Raw genomic sequence first — 25,880 nt, 5'->3', positions numbered from 1 at the left:
TTTTATATTTTAATTTTTTTTTGATAACTCAAACTTTTTTTTTTGTTTCGATTACATTTTTATATTTGTATTTTTTAGTCAATTTAACTTATGCACTTTTATGTATAAAAAAAATATAAAATAAGATAATAAAGTATATGTTGCATTTTATTTACATAAGAGTATAAGGATTAAATTGATTAAAAAATATTAATTTAAGGGTATAATTAAAGTAATAAAAAAATTAATTTGTCACATGAAAACAAATCAAAGTATAAGAGTTAAGTCGATTCGAAAATATATGTATATGGATGTAATTAAAATAATAAAAAAATTAAATGATTACCCTAAAAAAACATAAAAGCATAAAAGAAAAATATATGTTTTACCAAAAGAAAAAGAGAGAGTCAAATGTCATGTCACATGTGGGTTTGTTTGGAGGCTTAGGGCATGTCTAGACGGATGCTCACCAGAAGAGTGTTTGAATAATATTTTTTATTTTTATATTTTTATTTATTTGTATTTTTGTGGTTTTTGAGGTCAAGTGGATTGGATGAAATTAATAAAGAATAAAAGCAATATGTTGCAAAAAGGGTAATGAAGGGTTAATTAAATTTGATGGGGGAAGTCTTGGAACTTACCAATCCAATCTACTACCAAACCCTAGCTGTTTTATTACTACGTCATTTCATCATGGCATCAGTCAAGTAAAGTAAACCTTTGTGATTGAATTCTAGAAGTTAGGCTTATCAATGTTATAACTTGATTATTATGATGCTTACTTCCTTAATTGATAAGTTTAAACTGAACCTAAACTTCATTACTTGGATGAGACATCACATTTGTACACATAAAAGGGTCTTAATTTTTTTTAGTATTTGTCTTTTTTAATATAAAATATATTTAAATATAAACAATTTTTGAAGCAATATTTAATATACCATTACAAAGATAAAATTAGTATTTGTATCTATTTGAAAGATTTAACCTTTTCCAATTATGTATATAACTCACTAAAGGCTTGGAAAACAATAGTATCATTGGGTTTTGTTGTTCTTAAGATACAATAATATATATTTTTATTTTGTACAGAGAAATATCTTGATTAGAATCTGTGAGTGATTTGCAAGAAAAAAATTAATTAGTCTCATTTATGCCCCTAATCGGTTTCTTATTTGTAGGTTACTTGTAAATCTTGATTGAGACTCTCTCTTAGGTAAAAAAAAAATTATTATTATATTTAAGCAATAATAAGGCTTAGTACATGTGAAAAGATAAAAAAAAGAAAAAAAAAGAGTCAATTGAGCTTCATCCCATGTGTACAATTGAGAGGCATATCCCCCACAATATTAGACAATAACTTTAACAAGATAAAAGGAATGAAAAGGTGGTTTGGTTTTACAGTTATATATTCTTTTTGGGCACATTTTGAGGATGCTGAATGATTGAGATGCCATTTATTTTATTATATTTATTCTTTTATTTGGATCAGATTTATTTGGATTGTGATGTTATGCTTGGGTGAGGTGGGGGTAGAGTCCATATCCCATCTTTCATTTTACCCGCACCAGGCAAACGTTATGTTGCCTAACATATAGGAAATATAACATTTTCGTTTGTTTTATATGATGCTGAGATATTTGTTCAGGAAACTTAATATTGCAAAAGCTTGATGAAATCTCAATTTTATTTTATTTTATTTTATATTTTAATAATGATATGAGCCACGACAAATAATTTTTACACTATCGATCGGAGTTAGATTATTTATTAACAAAGTGAGTGGAGATATTTGAGAGTTTATATCAAAAATTCTCAAACGGGTTAACGACGAATTGAGAGTTGAATACAATTAACCTATGGGAAATTCTATCGCGAACTCGAAAAATTATTCTCGTCCCATCAAAATTTTTAATAATTTTAAAATACCTATTTTATCCCCCCACAACCAACAGCCAACCCTATTCTCCGATCACCTCTCATCGCCGATCATCATCTCGCATCTCTCTTTTTCTCCTACATCATATACACACACAAACACACACACACACATATATATATAGAGCATGGCCGCGGCCATGCAACTAGTAAACTCACACACACCCATATATATATATATACACACAGTAACTCAGCACACACAAATATATATATACACACATACAAAAGTATGACTGCGGCCATGAAAACCTCCGCACCTCGCGGTGTGGAGGTTTTTAGCAACCCCCGCACCGCGAGGTGCGGGGATTGTTGAAATCCTCGATTGCCAGCAGTTGGGAAAGCCAGGTTTCCCCGACTGTCAGCAGTCGGGAAGACTTTTTATATTTTTATATTTTTATTTTTATTAAAATTTTTATTATAATAAAATAAAATTAAAAAATAATACAAATAAATAATTTTTAAATTTCTGCATTTTAAGTAATTATAATTTAACTAATTTTAAATTTTAAATCATGGTGTTGAATTTTTAATACTTAAAAGAATTTAAAATTAATTAATTTATCTTATTAAATTACTTGAAAATACACATATCTAAAAATTCTATCATCATTTAAATTTTTTTTATAATTACATATATTTAAAAAGAATATATTTTAAATGATGATAGGATTTTTAAATTTATCTTATTGAATTAGGTAAAGATATACATATTTAAAAAAAAATATTTTAAATGATGATAGGATTTTTAGATATCAATAAAATAAATTTTAAATTTTTTTAAGTATTAAAAATTCAACACTTAATTACAATGATTTAAAATTTAAAATTAGTTAATTTATAATTACTTAAAATATAGATATTTAGAATTTATTTATTTATTTTATTTTATTATAATAAAACAAATTTAATTAAAATAAAACAAATTTAATCAAGTCTTCCCAGCAATCGGGGAAGGCTTGATTCCTCGCACCGCGAGGTGCGGAGATTTTAGAAATTCTCGCACCTCACGGTGCGGGGGTTGCTGAAACCCCCGCACCATGAGGTGTGGGGATTTCAAAAACTCCCGTACCTCGCGCTGTGGGGATTGCAAAAACCCTCGCACCGTGAGGTGCGGGGGGTTTCCATGGCCGTGGCTTATATATATATATATATAAGTGTGTGAGTGTGTATATATATATATTTATATAGGTGTCTGAGTGTATTGGTGTGTGAGTGTATATGTGTGTGTGCTGGGTTACATGGTCGCGGTCATGCTGTGTATATATATATATATACACGTGTGTGTGAGTGTGTATTTATATATTTAGGTGATGGTTGGGGATGAGAGGTGATCGGAAGAGAGAGTTTGCTGTGGGTTGTGGGGATAAAAGAGGTATATTAAAATTATTAAAAATTTTGATAGGACGTGAGTTTTGAAGAGTAAATTTTTGAGTTCTGAATAGAATTTTCCTTAACCTATCCGTTTTCAAATTAAAACTCTTCTTTTTGTTCTTCTTGGCATGTTGTCCTGATTGATGGCAAAAAAAAACCCTCTTGTCTTTCCTCGCGACCCACTTTCCTGGAAACTTTTTCCAAGCTCCCAAACACACAGGACCTGGGCCCACCACCACCACCACCGCCCTAACATTTTGTAGAGTATAGCCGAAGGACCACCTTACTTCGCCCCAACGCTTGGAACAGTTATGACACGGTTGACACCGACTCCGTCATTGTTGGAATAAAAGGGCTTCAAATTTAGGTTTCAATTTAAAATTTTAATTTGGTCTAAAAATTGAATTGAGTTTGGTTCACTTGTTTTTATCTTAAAAATTTGTTTTCGATTCAATTTTTAATTTTGAATCAAAAACTTAATAAAGGCAATAATACGAATAATGTTATATATATTGTTAGATAAGTAGAGTAGTGGACGAATATTTATTAAACTGTTTTTACCTTTATTCGATCTCAATTTTTTGTTAATTCTCGTTCTGATTTGCTTCGAGGAGGGGCAATTCTCATCCCCCATTGAATACCCTTAATTGTGAATATATAATTTTTTAAAGGTTAATTATGAAAATAATTTAATATCTTTTTTGTGAATTTGTAATTTTATTTAATTCTTTTAATTTTGACAATTATGTCTAAATTAGTTCAATTGGATGTAATTTTATTTAATATATAAAATTAATTTAAAAAAAAAGTGTCCATGTTGATTTAATATGTCAGGTGTTATATAATAATAATATTTGTAAGACCCACATGGACACATAAATAAAAAATATATATATATAATTTATAAAAAAGATAAACAAATTATGTGCAACAAATTATTTTTTTAACTTATGTGTATACGTGAATCTTACAAATATTATTATAATATGATATCTGATATGTCAAGTTTGAACACATTATCTCTAAATCGATGGATAAAATTATAATTAATTGAGTAAACTCGCACTTAATTGTCAAAATTAAATAAAATTATAAACTCAAAAAAGGACTGGATTATTTTCACGATTAGTTCGTTTTTTTAACAAAAATCAAATTATTTTTCAAGATATTCATATATTTGAAAATAAATTTTAATTAAGTTAATATAATTGAATTAGTTCGATTCACAGTTCTGTCATCTAATTTTATTTTGGTTCAATTTTATTGGGTCGAATCACACTCCGTCAATTTCCACTAATTTGAAGTCAATTTTTGGTCAAATTTATTTGATTAGTCAAACATGACCTAATTTAACTTAAATTCGGTTAATTCAGTTGGTACTTCATGATTAAGTCACTTCTAAATCTAAAACTCTGTCTATTAATGGAATTTCAACCAAACTCAACTAATAATCATCAATCTATCCTCTTACTCAATGATTTGAGAGGATGTTAAAGTTGTGGAACTCCTTGCCGGCTGACACGTGGCTGCAAACCCCAATCCATGCTGCTCCAGGCCACACGCTATCATTTCCCTTTCTTGCAAAGAAGGAAATCAAATGCCTTATCAGACCATTATGTCGGTAAAAACATTTTCCTATTAGGAAATACTTACATGTAATGGGTCCCTGCTTACTTTTTAGCTTTAAAAGTGTTAAAAAAAATTACTTTTTTTATCTTTATCTATCAATGCGGATTGATAATAAAATTATATTGTGTCGTGTATTTTTCTTTTTTCTTGTGTGAAGATACGAATACTTAAGTTTAGTATTTACGAACGAATATTAAATTTAATTAATCATAATTTCATGGCCATGATTTTGAGAAGAGGTTGTTGGAAGATGTCATGGGGACAAAGGAGAGAGTGGAGAAGCTTAATATTCTCAAAGCACACAACCCTTTTGAATTATTTTGGTTTGTGATAAAAGTATGCTTCTAATTCCAAAGCAGAGAAGCAAAGAATCCCTCCCTTTCTTGGCTTCCACTTAACAACTTGCCCTCTTTTTCCTCCCCCCCCCCCCCCCCTCCCATTCTTTATTTATTTATTTATTATTGCCCTGTTTTGGGAAGCTTATACATAACTTTCTCTGCAAGTACCCAAGTAAAAGATTGGAACCGCTTCCATTAATGGGGGGTCAAATTCAGAACCCAATTTTCTTTGTGGGTTTTTGGGGTTGTTATTCTTGTCTTTCAGTCTCTTTCATTTCTTCACCATTTCTATTATATGGATAGATAGATAGAGTGGACCCTCTTTCTCATTCATTTCTGCGAGATTTGTGATGGGCCTTTACGTGGGGGTTTGGCTCTTGATTTGATTACTTCATCTCCACGCCTTATTTATTTAATGCCGAAATCCGTACTGTTTCTTATATCAGGAGGATCCTTTCTTTCTTTGCCTTACTTGGGTTTCTGTCGTTCCCTTCTAGCTGTAGAATAGCAAAGCCAGTTATTCATTCATTCATTCTTTCCTTCCTTCATTCATCTTCTGTGCAAATCACTAGCAGGAAAGTAGTCAGAAAATTTTGCAGCTACATCTTCTGGGATCCCAAATTCATTTTCCCATTCAACAAACGCACACAATCATTTTAGAAAGTAACAAAATGAGTTTCCTATCAGGATCTTCAAGAAATTCTTGGCAGCCAATAATGACTGGCAATACCACCACTCCAAGCTACTGGCTCAACTGGAGGGTCTTGCTCTGTGCCATTTGGGTATTAATGTCAATGGTTTTTGCATCCTGTCTCATCTCCAAGTACGAAAATCGAGCGAGAGATTCGGGTAATGGAGATGGAGGAGCAGAGGAAGAAGAAGAGCCTGCTGGAATTCTGTATGAGGATGAAGTTTGGAAGCCATGTTTGAAAGGGATTCATCCTGCTTGGTTGCTGGCTTTTCGGGTTCTCGCCTTCTTCACGCTCTTGATCCTACTGATCCTTAATATTGCTGTTGATGGGGGTAGCATATTTTACTTCTACACTCAGTAAGTGACTCTTCTCTGTGATTTTCTCTCTCATTCACCACAAGCTCATCCATGTCGAAATGCCTGAATATAGATGATTTTGTTGCTTAACAAATCACACGAGATAACATGATTGGAAAGAAACTGTCCATTTCTCCATTACAGATGCATCCAAATTTCATCCCAACTTTTTCTTACATATTTCATGCCTTTCTGGGTAACCAATTTCTTCCTGTTCAAGCTCAGTTCTTGATTCAGACTCCTCTGATTAAAGGATCTCCAAAAAGAAACCTAAAATTATGATATGAAGCCAATTTGAGTTGGGTTCTTGGCCACAAATTTGCGTCTGTCCTTGAAAGAAATTAAACAAGATTTCTCTTTTTCTCTCCCTCATCGTGCAGAAGAAGGGTCCATGGAAGTTCATCATTTCATCGTCATACAAAGCATGATTTCTTTCATCGTTATTGAAATAGTCTCTTTACAAAACGTAAAGGGAGCCTCGTGCATTTGGGACCCTCCTTTCTTGTGTTCTAACTGAAATTTGATGTTGGACAGGTGGACGTTTGCACTAATAACGATTTATTTCGGGGTATGTTACTGATCCTTAAGCATCCTTTTGTGTGATAAATTTTCTTTTCAAATCTCTACTTGCATCTGTTGCTTCCTCTTGGCACATTTCCTCAATTCATATTTTGCTGCATTTGTAGCTTGGATCATTGCTGTCCATGTATGGATGCTACCGACACCACCGCAATAACGCGGTTGGTGATGGAACCAACAACCGGGAGCTTGATGCCGAGCATGGAAGCACTGCAGCTTCTAGGCGTCTGCCAAATCCCAACGGCGCAAAACACTTGGAACCCAGTCGACAAACCAGTGCTCGGCGAGTTGCAGGGTTCTGGAGCTATGTTTTTCAGATCATTTTCCAGGTGAATTTGCATAACTACTAATCCCAGTAGAAGACTCCCCTGATATGATTCTTCTGCTTTTTCGCAGCCTGAAACTAGTCATTTTTTTGGGAAAGATTCGATTTGTTCGAGTTAGTTCTATCTAATCTTCATCCTGGTTTCTTGATAGATGAATGCAGGTGCTGTGGTCCTCACCGACTGTGTTTTCTGGTTCATTATAGTACCATTCTTGGTAATCAAAGATTACAACTTGAACTTTGTAAGTGATCAACAATCTTTGCCTCTTCAAAACTACATATATCTGGAATCTGAATCCAAAATCCTTTCTTTGCACAATATAATGTTGTATTACACAGTACTGTCAAACTGAGGCAGAGTCTCTAGATATGTACTTCCACTTGTGTTTCTTATACATTCTCTAATGGAAGTCTTTGAATGTTTCGAAATCCAGCTGATAATCGACATGCACACGATCAACGCTGTTTTCCTCCTCGGTGACACTGCTTTGAACTGTCTGGTAAGTACTCTAAACTCTAAACTCTGTTGGCTTTGATCAATCGACTTCAGTTTCCCATTCGGTTGAGTTCTTGAATCTCCTTCCACGGGCAGCGCTTCCCTTGGTTTCGAATTGCATACTTCTTCCTCTGGACGGCTGTTTATGTCATCTTCCTGTGGATCATCCATGCCTGCTTCGCGCTCTGGTAAACCATTCTTCGTTCTTTGCCTCTGCACCATGCATAATAGAACTCTGCTTTTGGATCTTCTTGTAACAATGGCTTCTTTTTGCAACACAGGTGGCCATATCCATTTCTTGATTTGTCATCTTCATTTGCTCCTCTCTGGTATGTCATCTCCTCTTATCGATCAATTTTCTTCTTCTTCTTCTTCTTCAAATAACTTCTTGTATCTACCGATTCATTTGAAAAACAGTTCAAGTTGTAAGCATGCAATGAAGGATTTTTGGCATAAAAGCTCTAGAACTTAACTTACTGATAAGATACTGAAATGGGATGAACAGGTATTCATCTGTGGCTTTGATGCACATTCCATGCTATGGAATCTTTGTTCTGGTGGTGAAGATGAAGCACTTTCTGCTCTCAAAGTGGTTCCCTCAGTCCTACCAGTGTCCAAGGTGAACCGGGTTCGACCCGGTCCGGTTTTCGGGCCCTCCAAACAGCTGAAAATTTCCATACACAGGCAGAGAAGAAGAAGAAGAAGAAGAAGAAGAAGAAGAAGAAAACAGAAGTTACTAAATTTTGATTAAAAATATTTGCAAACAGTTATACTTTGAAATCATTTTTGTTCTGTTCATATATAAGTGGAATGAAAATATTACTGTACGTATACAGCCATGGAAGGAGAAAAAATATACAGAAATCCTTTTACTTTTTACACTCATTAAATTACATTGTTAGTCTTTAAATTTTACATTTTGTAACAAATTAGTTATTTTATTGTAATTTTTCTCATCACAGCCATGAATCTTTAATTTTTGTTAGAATTCAGTCTATCTTTAATCTTTTTTAATTTTGTTAATAAAAACTAACATGATATTATTTAAGATAAACCTTAAAATCACTTAATATTAAAGTTGATTTAAATCCCACAATCAAGAGATTTTAGAGGTTACATTAATGTATTTCGCAATAGTTTTCACTAACAAAAAGTAAAAGAGACTAAGTTTTAACAAAAATCTTAATATAGTGACTATAGTGACAATAATTAAAGTATAGTAACTAGTTTGTTACTCATTATTAAGTTCAGAACTAATAATGTAATTTATCATTTGACAATTCTATATCTCCTTGTTATTTTCCTTTTATGGACTTTATATTCTCAATTATTTTATTACGAAGATTCTATTTTTTAAAAGAAAATTCTTATACCTGAAAATCTCCACCTAAAATAAAATGTTGTATTAAAATTTCTGAAATAAAATTTGTATCATTTCCTTTTTTGAAGGATGTCAATATGGATATTAATAAATTATATTATTTTAATAAAAAATATGTCTAAAAGTTCACCCAAACATGTTGAGTGTCTCATTCCAAGCAAAGTATAAATCAATAGTTTCCAGCCGTCACAGCGAAGTTGGTAGATCAGATCCTACTGTGGTAAACATAACCCATAGAACCATATTCTTGTGGTACTCCAAATAGTAGTAGCCATTTCAATCCACATTTGGCTAGTCTCCCGTTCTATATTTCAATCTCGTCTACCACACCATGGGATTTAAAAAGTGAAAAACGAGGCATTTTCAAGGAAAGTGTATTGAAAGAAGAGAATAGACTATAGAATGAGAAACTATCCAAATGTGGATTGAAATGACTACTACTATTATTAGAGACATTGGCAAAAAAACCGACAAAAAAAAAAAAAAAAGAGCAGTATGGTTGTTAAGCAGATGCATGTAACAAGTAAAATCAACTTCCAAATTGGGTTGGGTAACAGCATAATGGAAATCATAAGACCAGATCAAAATCAAATCATATGTTTAAAGTTTCAAATCACCACCATCACTTAATCAACTTCTTACACAATTTATACACTGCATATGTAGCATAGGTTGTGAACTTCATATTCAGTTCATGTGCACAAGACCTTGTTTCTTATATCAAACGGAGCTATTTCCTGATAGCACCAGCATCGGTGAGAAGGGGAACGAGCTGACCTCCTTTTTGCTTCTCCAAAACCACTGCAATCACAAGACAGAAATTGTGTGAGGACTGGGAGAGAGTTGTCTTTGTATATAGCCTTCACTTTTAGTAAACGGATAAAAGAATGGAACCCAGGAGTGGTTGATGGCCTTACTGTCACAGCCACCAATGTGTTTTCCACCGATGAAGACGTTGGGCACAGTCTTCTGCCCAGTCCACTCTGCTAGAGCAGATTGCATTTCGCTTCCATCACCTTAAAAGAAGGATCAACAAATTCCTCATCACAGTTAACAAAGGTTACAAGGTTAACAAAGAGTTTGACTATTGACAGAAGAGAGCTTCTTCTATTTGAGAAAAAGAAAAAAGTATCAACCACGTCAAGAAACTCCTTAATTGAGAAATTAAATTGAGTTTCATGGTGAGGGTATGGAACAAAATGTTAAATATTGCTGAGATGAGTATACACTCACTTTCCTTGTCCAATTCAATGGCCTTATAACTAGCGCCTAGCTCGGAGAGCACTTGCTTGACCTTCTTGCTATAAGCACAGTAAGTTTTACTGCAAGTAGAAGGGCATTGGAATCTCAGATAAATCATTCCATTGGAACGGCAAACCTAATTTAGAACACATGATCTAGACATAAGAGAATTAACGTAAATATAAAGTTGAAGGGACCTTGCAAATTAGTTAAACAGATAGCGAAACAATTACTACATGGCAAGTTTTCTTGTATGGTCGAACATCCATTTTAGCATCCCGACCTCTATTCCACTCATATTTTGTATATACTAGTGTTTATTACCTAACATTCTTAGCCATACAACAAAGCTAGTCTTACATCTGTTCTATTAAAATTTTCTTTTAGCTTCAGCAGAATCTTGCTATCATCCCTTTAATCCTGCATCAACATCTGTATTAATGGGGATGAGATGAGAAATTTGCTTTGGGAGAGCAAAGTACAGCAGTGCACAATTATGAAAACCAATTTGTAAATCCCATAAAAGAGTTAAAAAAAATGAATTCCTCAATTGAAACACAAGCCTTTTCACTTAGAATCTAAGAAATTCTCATACAGCCTATTAATTGTTTTATTAAACTGATATTAAGGGCACGTTTGTTTCAAGGAAAATGTTTTACTCATTCTCTAGTGTTTGAATGACCGAAGTTGTGAAGAACATTTTTGTAACAAAAACATTTTACCTCAAACGGGGAAAAATGACTTACCAATTTAGTTTTGGCATGTTTTATTCAAGGATGAATTCTTCTCTCTTGATTTTTTCATTTGAGCTGATCACATGTATATATATAATCAAGGATTTAAAAGAGATAAATATATGTATACAAGGAAAAATTTAAAACAAGGAAAAATCTATTTCCTATAATCAAGGAGATTCTTATTTTTATCTTCTCCTGACAAACCTATCTTATCTCTATCTCCTATAATCAAGGAGATTCTTATTTCTTATCTTCTCTGAACAAACCTATCTTATCTCCTTATCTTTTCCTCTGACAAACCTAATCTAATCACTTTAATACAAAAATGCAGACAATAAAAGAGATAAATATCTAGCAAATCATAAATCTCCAACACCATCAAACTCTCTTTTTGCCCACAAAAAACTTTTACATATATGCATGTTATGTAGATACACACACACACACACACATATATATATATATGCATACATGCACATATATTCATACATACATATATGTATACACATATATTTGATTTTTGAAAAATATTTTCACATGCAAACCAACACTAGAAAATAAGATGCTTTTTTTTTTTTTTTATTTGTTGTGCAAAATATTTTCATACGTAAAGTATTTTCAAATATAGAATATTTTACATTGAACAACCAGAGCCTAAGAGTTATCAGGCATTAACAGTTAATCAATGAACCAAAAATTGAAAGGAAATATTCTATTTTCAGTGGGGAAAACAACATAAAAGTAAACAAACACATGAAGCAGCCTCACAATAGCAATATGCAAGATGAATTTGCAAATTATTACAATCTCTCTCTCTCTCCCCCTCCCCCCCAATTTTTATTTTGTTTTCCTGTTTTGTGTGTGTGTGTGTTTTTTTTTTTTTTTTTTTTTGGGGGGGGGGGGGTGTGCATGTTACATCAAAATAGACTGCGACATTGCCCTTACTAGTCTTCCAAGAATGCCCATTACAGGACAGATAATAGACACAGGTGTATAAGGAGGTTAACATGTCCTAAACAAGTTTATAAGCAGAATATGCAACCTAGAAACTCATGCAGAGGAAATATAAAATCAACATTGAGATTTTTTACCATTCTGTTGAAATTGTTCTATGTTCATTGGAAGTAATGAACATGAAGAACTAATCAGAACAAAGAGTACAGATCAAGGCAGAGAAATGATACAATTACTCAGAGACTAGACATATCGAAACGTGAAATTGATTGGAAATGTGTAAAAAGCTTCAAACCTTCTGAAAAATATTACCCTCTGGAGGACAATAAAAAAAATACAAAAATAGGCCATAGGTTATTGATGAACAAGAGCCAGAAATTCGAAACCACTAACATCCTAACATGTGGAAGACTAGTTCATCTTAGACACACCAGGAAATGTTGGAATACTTTGCACTATTAAATAGGAGAAGGGACTGTATTTCAGGAAATTTGTCTAGAATATTAGCTATGTTTTGGGAGACGTGATTTTTTATCCATAGAAATAACTGTTTTGAAAAAGTTGTATACTATTTACAAAGAGATACGACTTTAGCATTTAGTTGTGTGTCAAGAGACATGTACGTTGTCAGGAGGCATGGTTTTGGTTTCACATCCACGGGAGATACCTTTGGGTTTAAAAGTCAACAGATATGACTATTCATGTCACAAAGGGACACAACTTATTTATAAAGCAACGAGTCCTTTGGTTTAAAGTAAAAAGATCTGGGTTAGCAAAACACGAGTAAAAAAGGTATGATCATTAGACAAAGGGACATTTCTTCTCACCTATTATAAATAGGTGACTTTATGTCAATAGAAATGTTGACTATTCTCTCTGTATCCTTCCCTCAAAAATATAATGAGTTACTCTAAAGGGAGATCTTCAAAAATTGTTGGTTGCAAATTTTTGTGACTTTTTAATAGATCTTGGGGTTTTTGCTGTTGACCCTGCAAGAATTCTAGTGGGGGCAAATAAAATATTAAAGGTAGTGATTGATCACGTTCAAAGTCGCATTATATAGAATTCAACATAAAATTTCCCCAATAGGGAATCTCACATGTAGGCAGTATCATGACACATAGGTTGCATGCTTCTACCCAGCACTACGACTCATGGGCCCCCCTTAACATTGAGGGGGATATTAAAAGTGGTCACCTTACCTACCCCAACCGCCAACATAAGTTTGGATAACAAAGCAACTAGACTCTCAGGCCCAAAGCATGATAATGAAAGGGTGATGTTTATCATGTCTAAAATAGAAGCATCTTTGCCGAAGACTCTGGTACAGACTTCTACTACAACCATACCACCTTTTTGTACCCCGAGCACAAGGCATCATGTCTCGTACTCTCACTATAGCTCTTGATGAACCCAAAACCCTACCTGAGAGGGTAGGTACATCGACTACTCATGGACCGATCAACTGCTCAAAGACTCTGTGCTATACCTAATTGTCCATTGATCCTATGTAAAACCCTTTTGCTAGAGTCTTCCTAGTAGCATCATACATAGATCGATCTAGATACCTAATTTGCCATTCCTCCTAAATAAAACCCTTTTGCTAGAGTCTTCATAGTGCATCATACATAGATCAATCTAGATATGTAATTGCCCATTGCTCCTAAATAAAACCCTTTTGCTAGAGTCTTCTTAGTGCATCATAGATAGATCGATCTAGATACCTAATTGTCCATTGCTCCTAAATAAAACCCTTTTGCAAGAGTCTTCTTAGTAGCATCATAAGCTCCCCCCCTTAAACTTGTGTTCTACATGGTTGGTGCACCGCCAATCCACAAAAGTAGTGAAAATGGCACAAAATTTAAACACTCGTCCTTGAGAACTTACCACCCACCATTAATCACTTGGGCTACCAATTGGAGGTGAGCTTGACTCAATTAAATAAACAAGCAACCCCTGAATATGGCTATGCTCTTTCATCGGCTTCTTCGAGCACAGATCGATCCATAAGATATACAGAAATACAGAATTAGTCTTAAAAAGAGGGAAATTGGCACAGAGAGAGAGAGAACCTGAAGACGACGACTGGGGTAGAGACAACGATGCCCTGGACCTTGGACATACCCGTAGCCGTTTGCGTTTCCCCTTTGGTCTTTGAGCTCGAACCCAACACCGAACCCATAGCTGTAGCTCTTCTTCCTCCTCCTTCTTTCTTCTTCTTGTCCGGGAGACAGAAGACTGCAATATATATATATCTGTGTGTGTGTGTGTGTAAATCAAACAAAAGGGTAAAGCGGCCGGCGGGCCGGCCACCACCAGATTATGCTATTCTTCCCCTTCCGCTTTCAATGCAATTGTACGCAACTCCCAAGTGTGGATACGATATTCGTCCTTTATTCTTCCACTGTAACAATGAATAGTAACAGTACTATAATAATGATCTTGATCATGTGACAACGACTACAACTTGTATGTGGAGCGACCCCTGAGATTTCACGGTGGCGGCAATCGATTTTTTTGGCAACATCCATCCTTCTTATTTGGTGGGCTATTAAGTCTTTTGAATACACTAAACTTATATTTTTGTATTTATATTTTTATATTTTTTTATGTGACCATTTAATTTTTTTTATTATTTTAATTACATTATTAAATTTATATTTATAAATTAATTTAATTTTTATATTTTAACATTTTTTTCATATGGCATGTCAAAATTTTCATTTTTTTCGATTATATCATGAATTTATATTTTTGAGTTAATTTAATCTTTATATTTTATTATCTTATTTTATTTTATTTTATCACATAAAAATACATGGATTAGATTGATTTGAAAATGTAGATTTAGGGATACAATTGAAGCAATAAAAAATTTAAGTGATCACAAAAAAAAAAAAATCAAAATATGGAAATTAATTGACTCAAAAATTAAGTTCAAGGGTGTAATTAAAATAATGAAAAGTTTAAATTACTATATCAAAAAATATAAAATTAAAAGGACAAAAATATAAATTTGACTGAAAAACTTTTGATACTGGAATCAGTTAACAAATTATTCAAAGAGAGAATTGATAACCGAAAAGAAAGAAGAAAGGAAGAAGAGCCTTTTGATATTGTTTACCATTATAACCATTGCTTTTTTTTACTTTGAGTCACTTGATATGATTTTCTACATAATTAACGTTATAATTGACTCACTCTTATCATATGTTTTTATTTTATAAGTACATACTTAACTCCCATCAAGTAATGTTTTGAGTAAAAATTTGGTATGGATGAAAGAACAAAAATGCCCAAGTGACTTTCTTCTTCTTTATTTTCAAATTGGTCATGCAATTGATGAACTAAACTTGATAAATGACTCTTCGTAGACTCTCACAAAACAAGGAGGCAGAGTGAACTGAGAAAATGAGAGAGAGAGATGAATAGTTGTATACATTTTGATTCAAGAAAGACAAAAAATGATGGTGATGACAATGTTTCAGCTCAGCTAGACTATACAAGGGAAGGCAAGTTCCAACCTTTCAATGATCTTATTATTCAGTGCAGTAATGTCAATACATATGCCTCTCTAATTTGCATATATGAAGCCTATTAACATGATCTATGACATTCCTTTGGCACAAACTCAATGAAGTCTAGCGGGCACTGCAATCTGCGACGAGTCGCCGTGTCAGTATAGTCAGAGTTGGCAGGCGAGTCGATGATCAGACATCGATCGAAGACGATGCTTCAGAGAATGGCCAGTTGCTTGAATCCTTTCTGTTTCACCTGGAAGAAAAAATGGTTTCTAAATCTTTGTACAAACCTCTTGCTTTTGACTTGGAAGAATCTGCTACCGGAGTTACTGATGGGCTGCCACTGCTCTTGCCACTCCAGAAGCCGCTCCATCTGACGCTACTGGAGGATGGATCGGCTGGATTTGCGATCCCATCTTTGCTAAAGCTTGCCTTTGCCAGCTCCCTTAGCTGTTTCAGCCATGGCTTATCAGTTGTACCCGAGCTCCCACTACTTCCTGAGCTCCCGCGCCTGCCGACTGGGAATGTGGTATCAGCCAGTTCGCCTTCCCCTGGTTGACTGGGCCGGAACTTGTTCATCAGATTTTCCGTCATTTTCTGTGGAGTGAAGAACAAGAGCAATCCAACTGCAGCAGTTCTCAAGCCTAGTAAGAATTTGTGTTCAGCAGGATCCAGCTCTTTTATCTGCCAGTACAAAGCATGCCATTCATTGATCATTTGTGCCAAGAAAGCTACTAAGAACAGTGAGAGCATGAAGATCCCAATTTTGGTTTCATTCCCAGTTGAGGATTCCGTTTCTAAGAGCACAAAACAAGTGGCAAATATACCAACTTGGCTTGAAACTGAGATGATCTCCACCAGCTGAACCTTCTTCTTGATGAAAGGCTTCTTCAGCACCAGGAAAAACAGCTGAAAAGAGGTGATGGAGAGCAAGGTAATTGTTGGAGTTCTAGCATACCAGTTCTCTGAAAACGCACCGGCAAGAATTCCTAGACAAACCCGCCTCACTGATTCAAGCAACGTGTAGTATATTCTGAGTATACCAAACAGCTTTTGAATAAAAGGCGCTTCTGCATCTTCTGTTTCATCATCAGAAGCGATAATTCTGTTATCCCGCTTGCGTGTATGTCCCACCGAAATCTGAGACAGCATGTACTTTGGGGGGCCTCTTAGATCTTCAAATAGAGGGCCTAGCATCGTTAGATAAGTAGAGTTGGGCTGGTTCTTCCATGTCCACTGGCCTCTTTTACCTGGACCTAGAGTCACGCGGATAATCTCTTGATACCAGTGATATTTACGCCCCACTTGATGTATTTCCTTATATTGAAGTAACTTCCCAAATGTAATTCCAATGGAGAGGAACAAGCATAAGGACAGCAATAGGAAACACACAAAACCCAATAGGAAAATGCCGAGTATAATCCCTGAAGATGCTCCCCCTTGAATCACAGAGAAGAAAGGCAAGATAAAACTAGTGGTCACAGGACAAATATGAACGTAGATAACTTGAGCAGCAGTCAAATTGTGTTAGTGATTATTCAGAAGCACATAAAGTAGTATTCCTTCCACACAGAAAAGTTTCGCTTAATGTTGATGAATGCAGCTTTTAAGATAACACAGGTATCTCTATCATGTGCAATTTGATTCAGTATGAAAGGGCAATGGTAGCAACTGAAATTTTACACGGAAACAGCAGTCTAGCTAAATGAATTCAAAGAAGAATAGTTGAGGCCAGAAAAAGACCTACAGAAAAAAGCATTATGTATTTGAGCCCAATTAGTTACCATTTACCATAAAAAATCATGTCAGGTAAGGGCTGGCATGCAAGTCTGATGTCAAATTAGCATGCTCCGTGACACAATTCGGAGTACCTAAGGTTAAATGACAGTGCAGAAACCTAACATTCCATAAAGTAAAGTCAAGATAGCTGCTGAAAGATGTTGATTTGGCAAAATGGGAAACAATTCTAAGTAACTCTCATGAATACCAAAATTATTCAATCAAAGTAGAGATATGTCAAAGATCCGATGGCTTGAACTTGACCCATGTCTGTCAGTGGCATCCAACATTTTTAACTTTATTACTTCATGGTCCATACATGGTTTATAGATAAAATAGATAACGCTGTATTAACTATGAGTTCAACATATGGAGAAATTTGCTGAATGGCTCAAGGAATATATAGAAATCATTCATTCCGTATACCTCTAATTAGATCTGCCGAGGCTTCACAAATACAAGGTAGTGCGAGGATTATGAGAAATATTTCAAATCTTGGAAAAATCAGTGCTCCATAGCTGCCTTGTTTTTCTGAGTGTTTCTTCTTCAATTTTAAGATAAACAGGAGTGCAGCATGCAAGAGTACCAAGCAGCCACTAACGACAGCTAACCAAAACACGGTTCTGTGGAAATCCCTCCACCTGCAAGAAGAAATTATTATGATAATATTAAAAAAGAATCTTCCTGTCACGCCCTGGTGGTAGCAAGCTACCCCAGTTGCCTCAAGCTAACCTGGTCGCCCGTTCCTTGACCCTTTTATCCAGAAATTGAAAATGAATCTTCCTTGACACGTGGATGCAACAATGATATATATATATATATATAACGAGATTTTGTAAAATATTTATTCCGAGTTGTGAACAACTACAATGCAACAGGGTTGACAAATGTTTTTGATTAATTCTACCAAAAAACAGTGATGTATTTGATTGAAAATAACTTGGAAATGGAGATAGTAAATATGTTGGATTTCATGTAGTTCCAGGCAATATGTCTCCATGACCTTCTGGAGACCTCTCCTTAACTATCTAATGGGTAACAAATAGCATCACAATCCTTCATTCCCCTTTGTAATAGTTTTACCATCTGTCCATTCTTCATGCTGATACAGAAGATGAAGAATTATTAAACAAACATAACATTGAGATATTCCAAAAACTTACCCGTCTGAGTTATGAGGGTCTGAAATATATTCAGCCTCCGGCATAACATTGTGGCTCTGCCAATAGAGCTGTTCTGTCAGGAGAGTGATGATAGGATGGAAATCAAGTTTCAAGAAAATAGCTGGTCTTTTACCTCAAAAAATGATCTGTATTCCATAGGAGTAAGTGGCAATCCATAAACTGAAGAGGCCTTGTATGGATTCCGTTGCTGAGGTTGTATATTCTGAAAAGTTCTTGCCTCGTGAACCTTGGATCCATAAGGATGTGGATTTATAGGAGACCTTGATCCAACCATGACTGGCTGACTATCACCGGTTTCCCATGGAAGACGGAAGTATGGGATACTCCATTGTAGGCCTCTAGCAAATTCAAAGTACTCAACTGGTAGGGTGACCGCCAACCATCTAGACAGCGCAAAGACCTGAATATGGCATGCAATTCGCTGCAACAACACAAAGTAGAAGACAATTAATCAGTTCTAAGTGAATACAAGACAGCTAAGTAATTCTAACAATTTATCAACTGAAATCTGCATAATAAAAAATACTTCTATATAGGACAGTTCACAGTTAAGGATAAATATTCACAGGCCTATCAGCTCTGTATTAGAAAGCACCAATATACATTTTATTACATGGTCATTTGTAGGAAAAGTACTGTATTCAACGTTTCTGTGACAACATGCAACAGTTTAATGAAGCATGGTCGGAAGCCTAATCTCATGAAATAGAAGACATACTTGATGATAAAGCATAGCGGGTCTGATGTTTTCAGTGAAACAAGGACACTCTAATGAGAGATGGTCATTTTTTTTTTTTTTTATGAAAAAGGAATTGTAACACCTTTAGGTGAGTTGTTGTTCCTCTTCTTTTTCCTTGTAAGTAAATTACCCTCAGGTGATTATAGTTAAAGAAATAACTTGAATTCTGAAGCAGAGATGTGATAATTCTATGTAAGGTAAGATATGCTAAAAGATCAAAATACTTCAGGCTTAACAAATAGATTTTCTTTATCCCCTTTTCTTGCATATTTATTTTGATTTTCAGACCAATGACTACCATTCTAATGCTTAAATCCTCAGTGGCTATGAGATTTCAGATATCTTAGATGTTTCATATAATCTCAACAACCAATTGAAGCCTTGATCTTTAGGACAGAATAATCCAATTCAGAAGGTCCAGAAAACTTGATAATGGTTCAAAATATTAACATGAAGTGTTCAAGAATGGATAGGTTCATTACAAAAAGATTCCTTGCAGGATCACACGTCAAAGAAGAAGGTGGCCTTGAAAATGCTCCAACAGATAGAAGGCCAGCAGTTGAAAGAGTGAGAACCCCTGCAACCAATGCCGTCACCACGAAAGAAGCGGTTGCAAATGTTGAAAGCACAAAAGATATTACAGGTACAGAATCTGTAAATTGTTAGTAAATAAAATCAGAACATTACTAAATTATCAAAAAAAAAACAAGTCTAGACACACAAGGAGCTGGAGCAAAAAACATAAATCCTTACAGTGCCTAAATTGTAGAACATTAGATGCCATATTTTTGTTTCCAGCAACATCATGTGTTACATTTTCAGGAACACTGATAGATATTGTATCATTATGTGCCTGTGTCTCCACAACATATATGCTCCTGCTAACTTCATGAAAGCTGGATTCACATAAGGAAAATGGTCACTGGATGTTCTGGTAGTTCATGCAGTTTAAATAGCGTTACCACCTTCAGTAACCAGAAACTGGATGTATATTGCAAAAAAATTTCACGGATTTTTTGTACGAATATGCCTTTTTGTGATGCAATAACTATAAAGATGATACAAATCTATTGACACTATTCTTAATGTATTTTCCAATGGTTTAGGTAAGAAACCACTTACCCCTGCAAATGCCCTCCACTGATAGATATATGGGAAGAGTTGAAGTCGAATACTGGCTTCACAAACTTTATTAATACCGGTATACTGTTTTGTCTTGTCCTTGTCCTAGATGTGGTACTCAAACTCACAGCAGGCCTATGAGAATCTGAAGATTAAATCCATGACCAAATCAGAAAGATAATTAGATCTCACAGGCAATCCAAAAGACAATATCCACAATATTCACAATATTCTTTGAAATAGAAAAGAATAAGAAATCTATTTTATTGCCTTAGAAATAACATGATATCTTCATAATTTTTTATCCAGGCATAAAGCTTACCATAAAGAAAGGTAACTGGAGCAACAGGAGAAACTGCGGTCCCCTGTCTGGTCATTACTGAACTTGAGTTGAGGCTAATTGTGATGATAGACATTCTTGATATATCTTCCAACTGAGAGGTAACATTGAGATGAAGACGATTACACATAAAGTCAAGGACAAAGACATTTTCCATAGAGTACAGACATTAGAATATTAAGTTCAAAGCTATTAGCCAACCTACCATAAAGCCAAATCTGCGATTTCCAAAGCTATTTCCATTCATGGGAAGAAACGAGCCTTCATTCATGTGGAGGGAATCCAATATTTCAGCAGATGAATTCAGAACGGGTTCTGAGAAATACAGATACACCTTCAGGTTCTTATTACTATTAGTTGCTTGCACGGTTCTAGTTTCATTGTTAAATTGAAGTAGCCTTTCAGGGACATGAGTCCTCAGGTTGACAAAGACCCTTCTTCTATCTGCAGAAGCCAATGAACAAAACTTGATGTAAGTAAGATATTAGTTGATAGAAACAAATACAGTTAGATTTTAAAACTAAAAAAAGTCACAATCTTTCCTCCTATCTTTCTTTTTCTTTTTTCTTTTGGTAAAAATTAAATGCTTGACAATCTTCTGTCACAATCTACTTCAACAACAAATTACTTTCAGAAAGTAGATAATCTAGGGACATCTGAGAAAAGTTTATGATGGAATCTTCATGCACTAACTGGTGACATAGCAATCTTTTAATCATAGAATCCCTTTAGGATGGATAATTAAAAAGATAAAGCAGACACAATTGACATCAAACTGAAGGTTACACTAAAAGGATTACATGGTATATACAAGTACCACTAGATACAAATAATACTACAATATTACCAAATTGAATATCAGACTCACCAAAATGTACCAGAAAACTCGAATTTGCCGTTCTTGTAAATTTATTCCCAGCACTATCTGTACAGAAATTTTTATCCATGACCAAGATGACTCGTCCATAGTCAACACTTGAGGACAAATTCACAAGTAGAGAAAATTTGAGGTTGGGCTCAAGAATTTTGAGGGTGGATGGAATAACTTGTCCGGCACCATAGACGAGAAGCTGTAAGGGGATGAGACATTTATCCATTAGAATTCAATTCATTTTCCGGTCTGTAAGACATCCATTGGCAAGGGGCCTGCATGAATTGCTATAAGCCTAACCACATTGATAGGACAACTTGTCACTGTGGAAAGCTTACTGAAGAGAACCTCAGAAATGAAGTCGCTGATCAGAGAGAATTGTTATAAATGCATAAACTGAAAATAACAGAAATCATATTCAAATGAAGAAGTTGGTGGAGGTATACTTTATCAAAGTTTCTTAGTTATCACAACAGAACCTTGTGTCCTATAAATTATTGTTTTCACTGTAAGAATTTTCAGCTGTTGTGTTCAGTTGAGTGAAGCTTATGATGCACAAAGAAAAGCATGAAAGAAGCCAGCCGCACAAGACCAATTTATAAGAAGGTAACAGTGAATACACAATCAAACAAGGGTGCAGGAAACTACAAGGGTGCTTTATTTTCAGGGGGTTACGTACTCACATTGCAGGAATTTGTGGATGAACATCCAAAACCACCTCCACCTGAACATGGTTCACTGAAAGATATGTTCACAGGAACATGAAGAGAATTTGTAAAAGCTGTCTCTGCCATGAGATATGCTGTTGGGGGAATGGTATCTGCATTGTTAAGACAAAACCGCAAAGACAGAAAAGTCAAAAACAAAAAAAAGATGGGTAAATGTTGACAAATGTAATCTCAAATTTGATACTTTAAAACTAAGTTTCATCATCCTTAACAATGGAAACCCCTAGCTTTCATGTTATTAAGGTGACTTTACAATATGTAAAACCAAAAGGTCTGGAGTTTAGCTGAGTTGATGAGGTGTGTTTTAAGAATTAACAGAAATTGGAGTATGATTCTGATTAATGTGGTCAGCTATCAACCAATGGGCAGCTACAGGAACTTATAATTAACAAATGTCCTAATGTTAACAAATTGGAGCAAGCTTTAGAACAATCCCGTTGGAACTAATAGCCATAGGAAAAACATGAAATACAGCCATCTTTCCAATGTTGTTGGAGACCACAGTTCATTCAAGAATTCAATTTTTTATTAAACAACATTTAGAGAGAGAGAGAGAGAATAAATTTTTATCTTGTTGCATTTCTACAAATGGAATGACATATTTTTGGATGAATGTCTAAGAAAGTTTAAGTTGTAAAAGCTCCAGTGAACTTGAATAACATCTTGTTGGCAAATTGACAACAATATCTCATAAAGGATAAAGGGTGGGGTTTATAACCAATAGTCCAGTTATAGCTAGCGCAGCCAATGCTTCCGGAACCGTTGGCGCAGACCTCAAATTTATGGTTCCCATCCTGCAAGCCGATGTAAGCAGCTTCTCTGGCCATGCAACTTGAAGCTATGCTATGATCCAGCTGCATAAATGGCGAAAGCACATAAACTACTTACAAATATGTCAATAAATGAAAAAAGTATCAAATTAAATTCTCAGGAAAAATAACGATAATTCAATCAAAAGAAGTCAACAAGACAAGACCCTTTCTCATCTTTACGTTAGCCCATCTGGATAGAAAGTCAAGAAAGAAGAAATACAATAGTTTAGAATTCACTCACACCAAGCAACTTGATTTTTGGATAGATACCTAAAAGTTGCAATCTATGTTTCCTAATTGTTCAGATGCTGAACTTGACAGTCTAAAACGCTACCTTAATTAATAGCACATCGAATAAACCCAAATTTCTGAAGTTTTTGTCAAGTGATTTAGGTCTAGATTTCCCATTCAAAACTTGCAAGAACTACAAAATCACCAAATGAATATCCCCAAGGTAGATTCATGGCATCAATTAGAAGTAAGAAAGGCCAACTAGGAACCCACAGTAACATAGCAATCATAAAATAAATGCAGAGACAGAGGGAAAGTAACAAAAGCCAACTAGGACCCACATTAACATTCCAATCATAAAATAAACGCAGAGACGGGGAAATTTGAAAACATTCTACAAACCCTGCAGTTGGTGGTGCAGTTTCTGCAATTATCTTCTCCATTAGCACCCACCAAAACTTCAAAAGCAAATGTAGCAGAGTTCAGATTTGAGAATGCATGGGGGGCCTTCAAGAACTTCACATAGAGCTCTGAACTTCCACAACAGGCTGCCAAGAGCAAACCCACAAAAAGCCAACTTCTCAAAGCTAGCCATGAAGTTTTCCGCAACCCCATTTCAAGAAAACCAGATTGAACCCAAATTACATGTCAGAGACAGCAGCTTCAGAGAAGGGCTTTGTCTCAATGGTTCATGATCAGAACGGGGACTCAGAAAAGTATAGAATCTTAATAGTGAACCATAGTAATGATGGGAGTTAGAGAGATTTTGGGGGAATGGATTAGCAGTTTCAGTGGCTCATGGAGGCTGTGTTTTGATTAGAGGATATTGCACATGAGATTGAAAGTGAAACAGAGTGGCAGGAACGGACAGATAGATAAGAGAGAGAGAGAGAGAGAGAGAGAGAGAGAGAGAGATTCCAAAGGGAAACAAGAAGAAGACTGAATGTGGACAGACGCCACAGAAACATCATCTGTGATTCAGCCACTAGCGAGTGAGAATGGCCTCCTCAGAGCCTTTAGCCACTTTCTATAACATTGAAAGGAATAGAATGTTACAAACAAATAAAGTACTATTCTAAATTTCTATTTTATGTTTAAATATTATATTAAACATATTTTAATAGACCAAATTCTTACATGTTTGCAATCTCACTAACATATCTAAATTATTGTAGTTATATGTTTCACGTGGTTCATGGCTTTAAAATTAGAGTTTTATTGTATGATGTAACTAATTATCAAAAGCTATTAGGTTAGTTTGATTAACTAATAAATTATTTTTTGTAGTGAAATTAGAGTCCTAGATTATTAAACCAAAACACGTTAATTTTTACATATCGATATTTTTCACACTTTATTTTTGTTTGTCGTTTCTAGTTTATAGGATTCGATCCTAAGAGTAAATGTTGGCTATTTTCCATCTTGCATATGGATGTAGGAAAAATAATAATCTTAAAACATTTAATAAAATAAAAATGATAAGAATGAGATATTTTAAAAAGTATTATTAGAGCAACTCCAAATAGAATTATCATTTTAGGGTGCTAAGTTATCTATTTGTAATTTTGAACGAGGTTATGATATATCTAAATTATAAATCTATTATAATAACAAGTGTCAAAATAGGGATATTATTTTAATATTTGTTATTAAAAAATATAATTAAACTTAATGGTTATATTTTTTAACGGATATAGTTTTCATAACAATCATAATTTAACGAATATATTTTTATAATTAAAATTTTAAATTTAACGAATATATTTAAATTATTATGGTTATAGTTTACGAGATTTGATCCTAAGAACAAACGTTGGCTATTTTCAATCTTGCACGAACGTGGGAAAAAAATATAATTTTACAACATTTTTATTTGAAAATAAAATAAAAATAATAAAAATATGATATTTAAAAAAATATTATTATTGAAGGTTGATTCAAAACACAAACACTAGCGTCTAACTTCCAAAATTTTCATCTAGCTCGATGTTTATTTTTATATGGTATGATAGATTCGCTTCTATTTCAAGATAATCAAATTTAAAAATCTCCAAAATAAAATTTTAAATATCCCGACTTGCTTCGCCATACATATTTATTATACTAATTTGAGTACCAAAGACTAAACCGAAGAAATAAGCCCATCCTTATGTGAGACTGAGTCACAATAATTGATCCCAAATGTAATCGTCACAATATAGATAGTGTATCAAATTAAGTTAAATTTGTGTGATTTAAGTTGGATATTTGTTTGCCCGACCCGATTCGGTTGTCGGGTAGGAGAGATGATGCCTCCAATCTATCTATCAACCACGATAGACGATAAATAATTAATAATAGCGTCTTTGATTAATTCAAAAGTAGACTCTATGGAATAGTATAGCCAAAAAGTGATTAATTCACGTGCACCAACAGCTTCATATATATATATATATAATTTTTAATTTAAATTATATTTATTTTTTGTAATTTAAATTATAAAATATTTTAAATATCCCTAATAATAATAACTATTTGTTTCTATACATTTTAT

The 25,880-nt window shown here is 34.3% G+C and overlaps 3 protein-coding genes across 5 annotated transcripts; 1 reads left to right on the top strand and 2 right to left on the bottom strand.

The window, feature by feature from the left end:
- The first annotated feature begins 5,428 nt into the window (after nt 1–5,428).
- LOC127791220 (uncharacterized) lies at nt 5,429–8,694 on the top strand. Its single transcript, XM_052321073.1, has 8 exons — nt 5,429–6,306; nt 6,841–6,874; nt 6,993–7,214; nt 7,363–7,452; nt 7,645–7,710; nt 7,803–7,894; nt 7,988–8,035; nt 8,212–8,694. Exons 1-8 carry the CDS (start codon nt 5,930–5,932, stop codon nt 8,327–8,329), a joined length of 1,047 nt encoding a protein of 348 aa, XP_052177033.1. The 5' UTR covers nt 5,429–5,929; the 3' UTR covers nt 8,330–8,694.
- Nucleotides 8,695–9,670: 976 nt separating this feature from the next.
- LOC127791221 (glutaredoxin) lies at nt 9,671–14,420 on the bottom strand. Its single transcript, XM_052321074.1, has 4 exons — nt 14,093–14,420; nt 10,321–10,409; nt 10,005–10,103; nt 9,671–9,888 (listed from the first exon to the last, which is right to left on the bottom strand). Exons 1-4 carry the CDS (start codon nt 14,200–14,202, stop codon nt 9,818–9,820), a joined length of 369 nt encoding a protein of 122 aa, XP_052177034.1. The 5' UTR covers nt 14,203–14,420; the 3' UTR covers nt 9,671–9,817.
- A 1,099-nt stretch (nt 14,421–15,519) lies between these two features.
- On the bottom strand, nt 15,520–24,335 carry LOC127791218 (uncharacterized). 3 transcript variants are annotated; one of them, XM_052321070.1, is made up of 13 exons: nt 23,750–24,335; nt 23,023–23,158; nt 22,260–22,396; nt 21,574–21,775; nt 20,911–21,149; nt 20,688–20,799; nt 20,366–20,510; nt 19,997–20,139; nt 19,726–19,895; nt 18,617–18,925; nt 18,484–18,539; nt 17,747–17,961; nt 15,520–16,980 (listed from the first exon to the last, which is right to left on the bottom strand). In XM_052321070.1, exons 1-13 carry the CDS (start codon nt 23,960–23,962, stop codon nt 15,791–15,793), a joined length of 3,267 nt encoding a protein of 1,088 aa, XP_052177030.1. In that variant the 5' UTR covers nt 23,963–24,335; the 3' UTR covers nt 15,520–15,790. The 3 variants fall into 3 exon arrangements, with proteins under 3 accessions (XP_052177030.1, XP_052177032.1, XP_052177031.1); XM_052321072.1 differs by lacking the exons at nt 21,574–21,775; nt 23,750–24,335; XM_052321071.1 differs by lacking the exons at nt 23,023–23,158; nt 23,750–24,335 and having other exon boundaries at nt 22,256–22,386.
- Nucleotides 24,336–25,880: the final 1,545 nt, after the last annotated feature.

Source organism: Diospyros lotus, chromosome 14 (assembly GCF_014633365.1).
Source record: "Diospyros lotus cultivar Yz01 chromosome 14, ASM1463336v1, whole genome shotgun sequence".
Lineage (NCBI taxonomy): Eukaryota > Viridiplantae > Streptophyta > Magnoliopsida > Ericales > Ebenaceae > Diospyros > Diospyros lotus.
The sequence above is the reverse complement of the archived record's forward strand: the minus strand, read 5'-3'. Positions and strand labels throughout refer to the sequence as shown.

Bases quoted from the DNA above. Each gene is read 5' to 3' on its own strand.
- LOC127791220 (XM_052321073.1), top strand. From the start codon at position 5,930: ATGAGTTTCCTATCAGGATCTTCAAGAAATTCTTGGCAGCCAATAATG. The intron at 7,453-7,644 runs GTAAGTGATCAA...TTCGAAATCCAG, and splicing joins AAGATTACAACTTGAACTTT to CTGATAATCGACATGCACAC. The intron at 8,036-8,211 runs GTATGTCATCTC...TGGGATGAACAG, and splicing joins TCTTCATTTGCTCCTCTCTG to GTATTCATCTGTGGCTTTGA.
- LOC127791221 (XM_052321074.1), bottom strand. From the start codon at position 14,202: ATGGGTTCGGTGTTGGGTTCGAGCTCAAAGACCAAAGGGGAAACGCAA. The intron at 10,410-14,092 runs GTTCTCTCTCTC...TTCTACTTGCAG, and splicing joins ACCCCAGTCGTCGTCTTCAG to TAAAACTTACTGTGCTTATA. The intron at 10,104-10,320 runs GTGAGTGTATAC...CCTTCTTTTAAG, and splicing joins CATTGAATTGGACAAGGAAA to GTGATGGAAGCGAAATGCAA.
- LOC127791218 (XM_052321070.1), bottom strand. From the start codon at position 23,962: ATGGGGTTGCGGAAAACTTCATGGCTAGCTTTGAGAAGTTGGCTTTTT. The intron at 23,159-23,749 runs GTTTGTAGAATG...CCATTTATGCAG, and splicing joins ACTGCACCACCAACTGCAGG to CTGGATCATAGCATAGCTTC. The intron at 21,150-21,573 runs GTGAGTCTGATA...TGGCTTCTGCAG, and splicing joins GAGTTTTCTGGTACATTTTG to ATAGAAGAAGGGTCTTTGTC.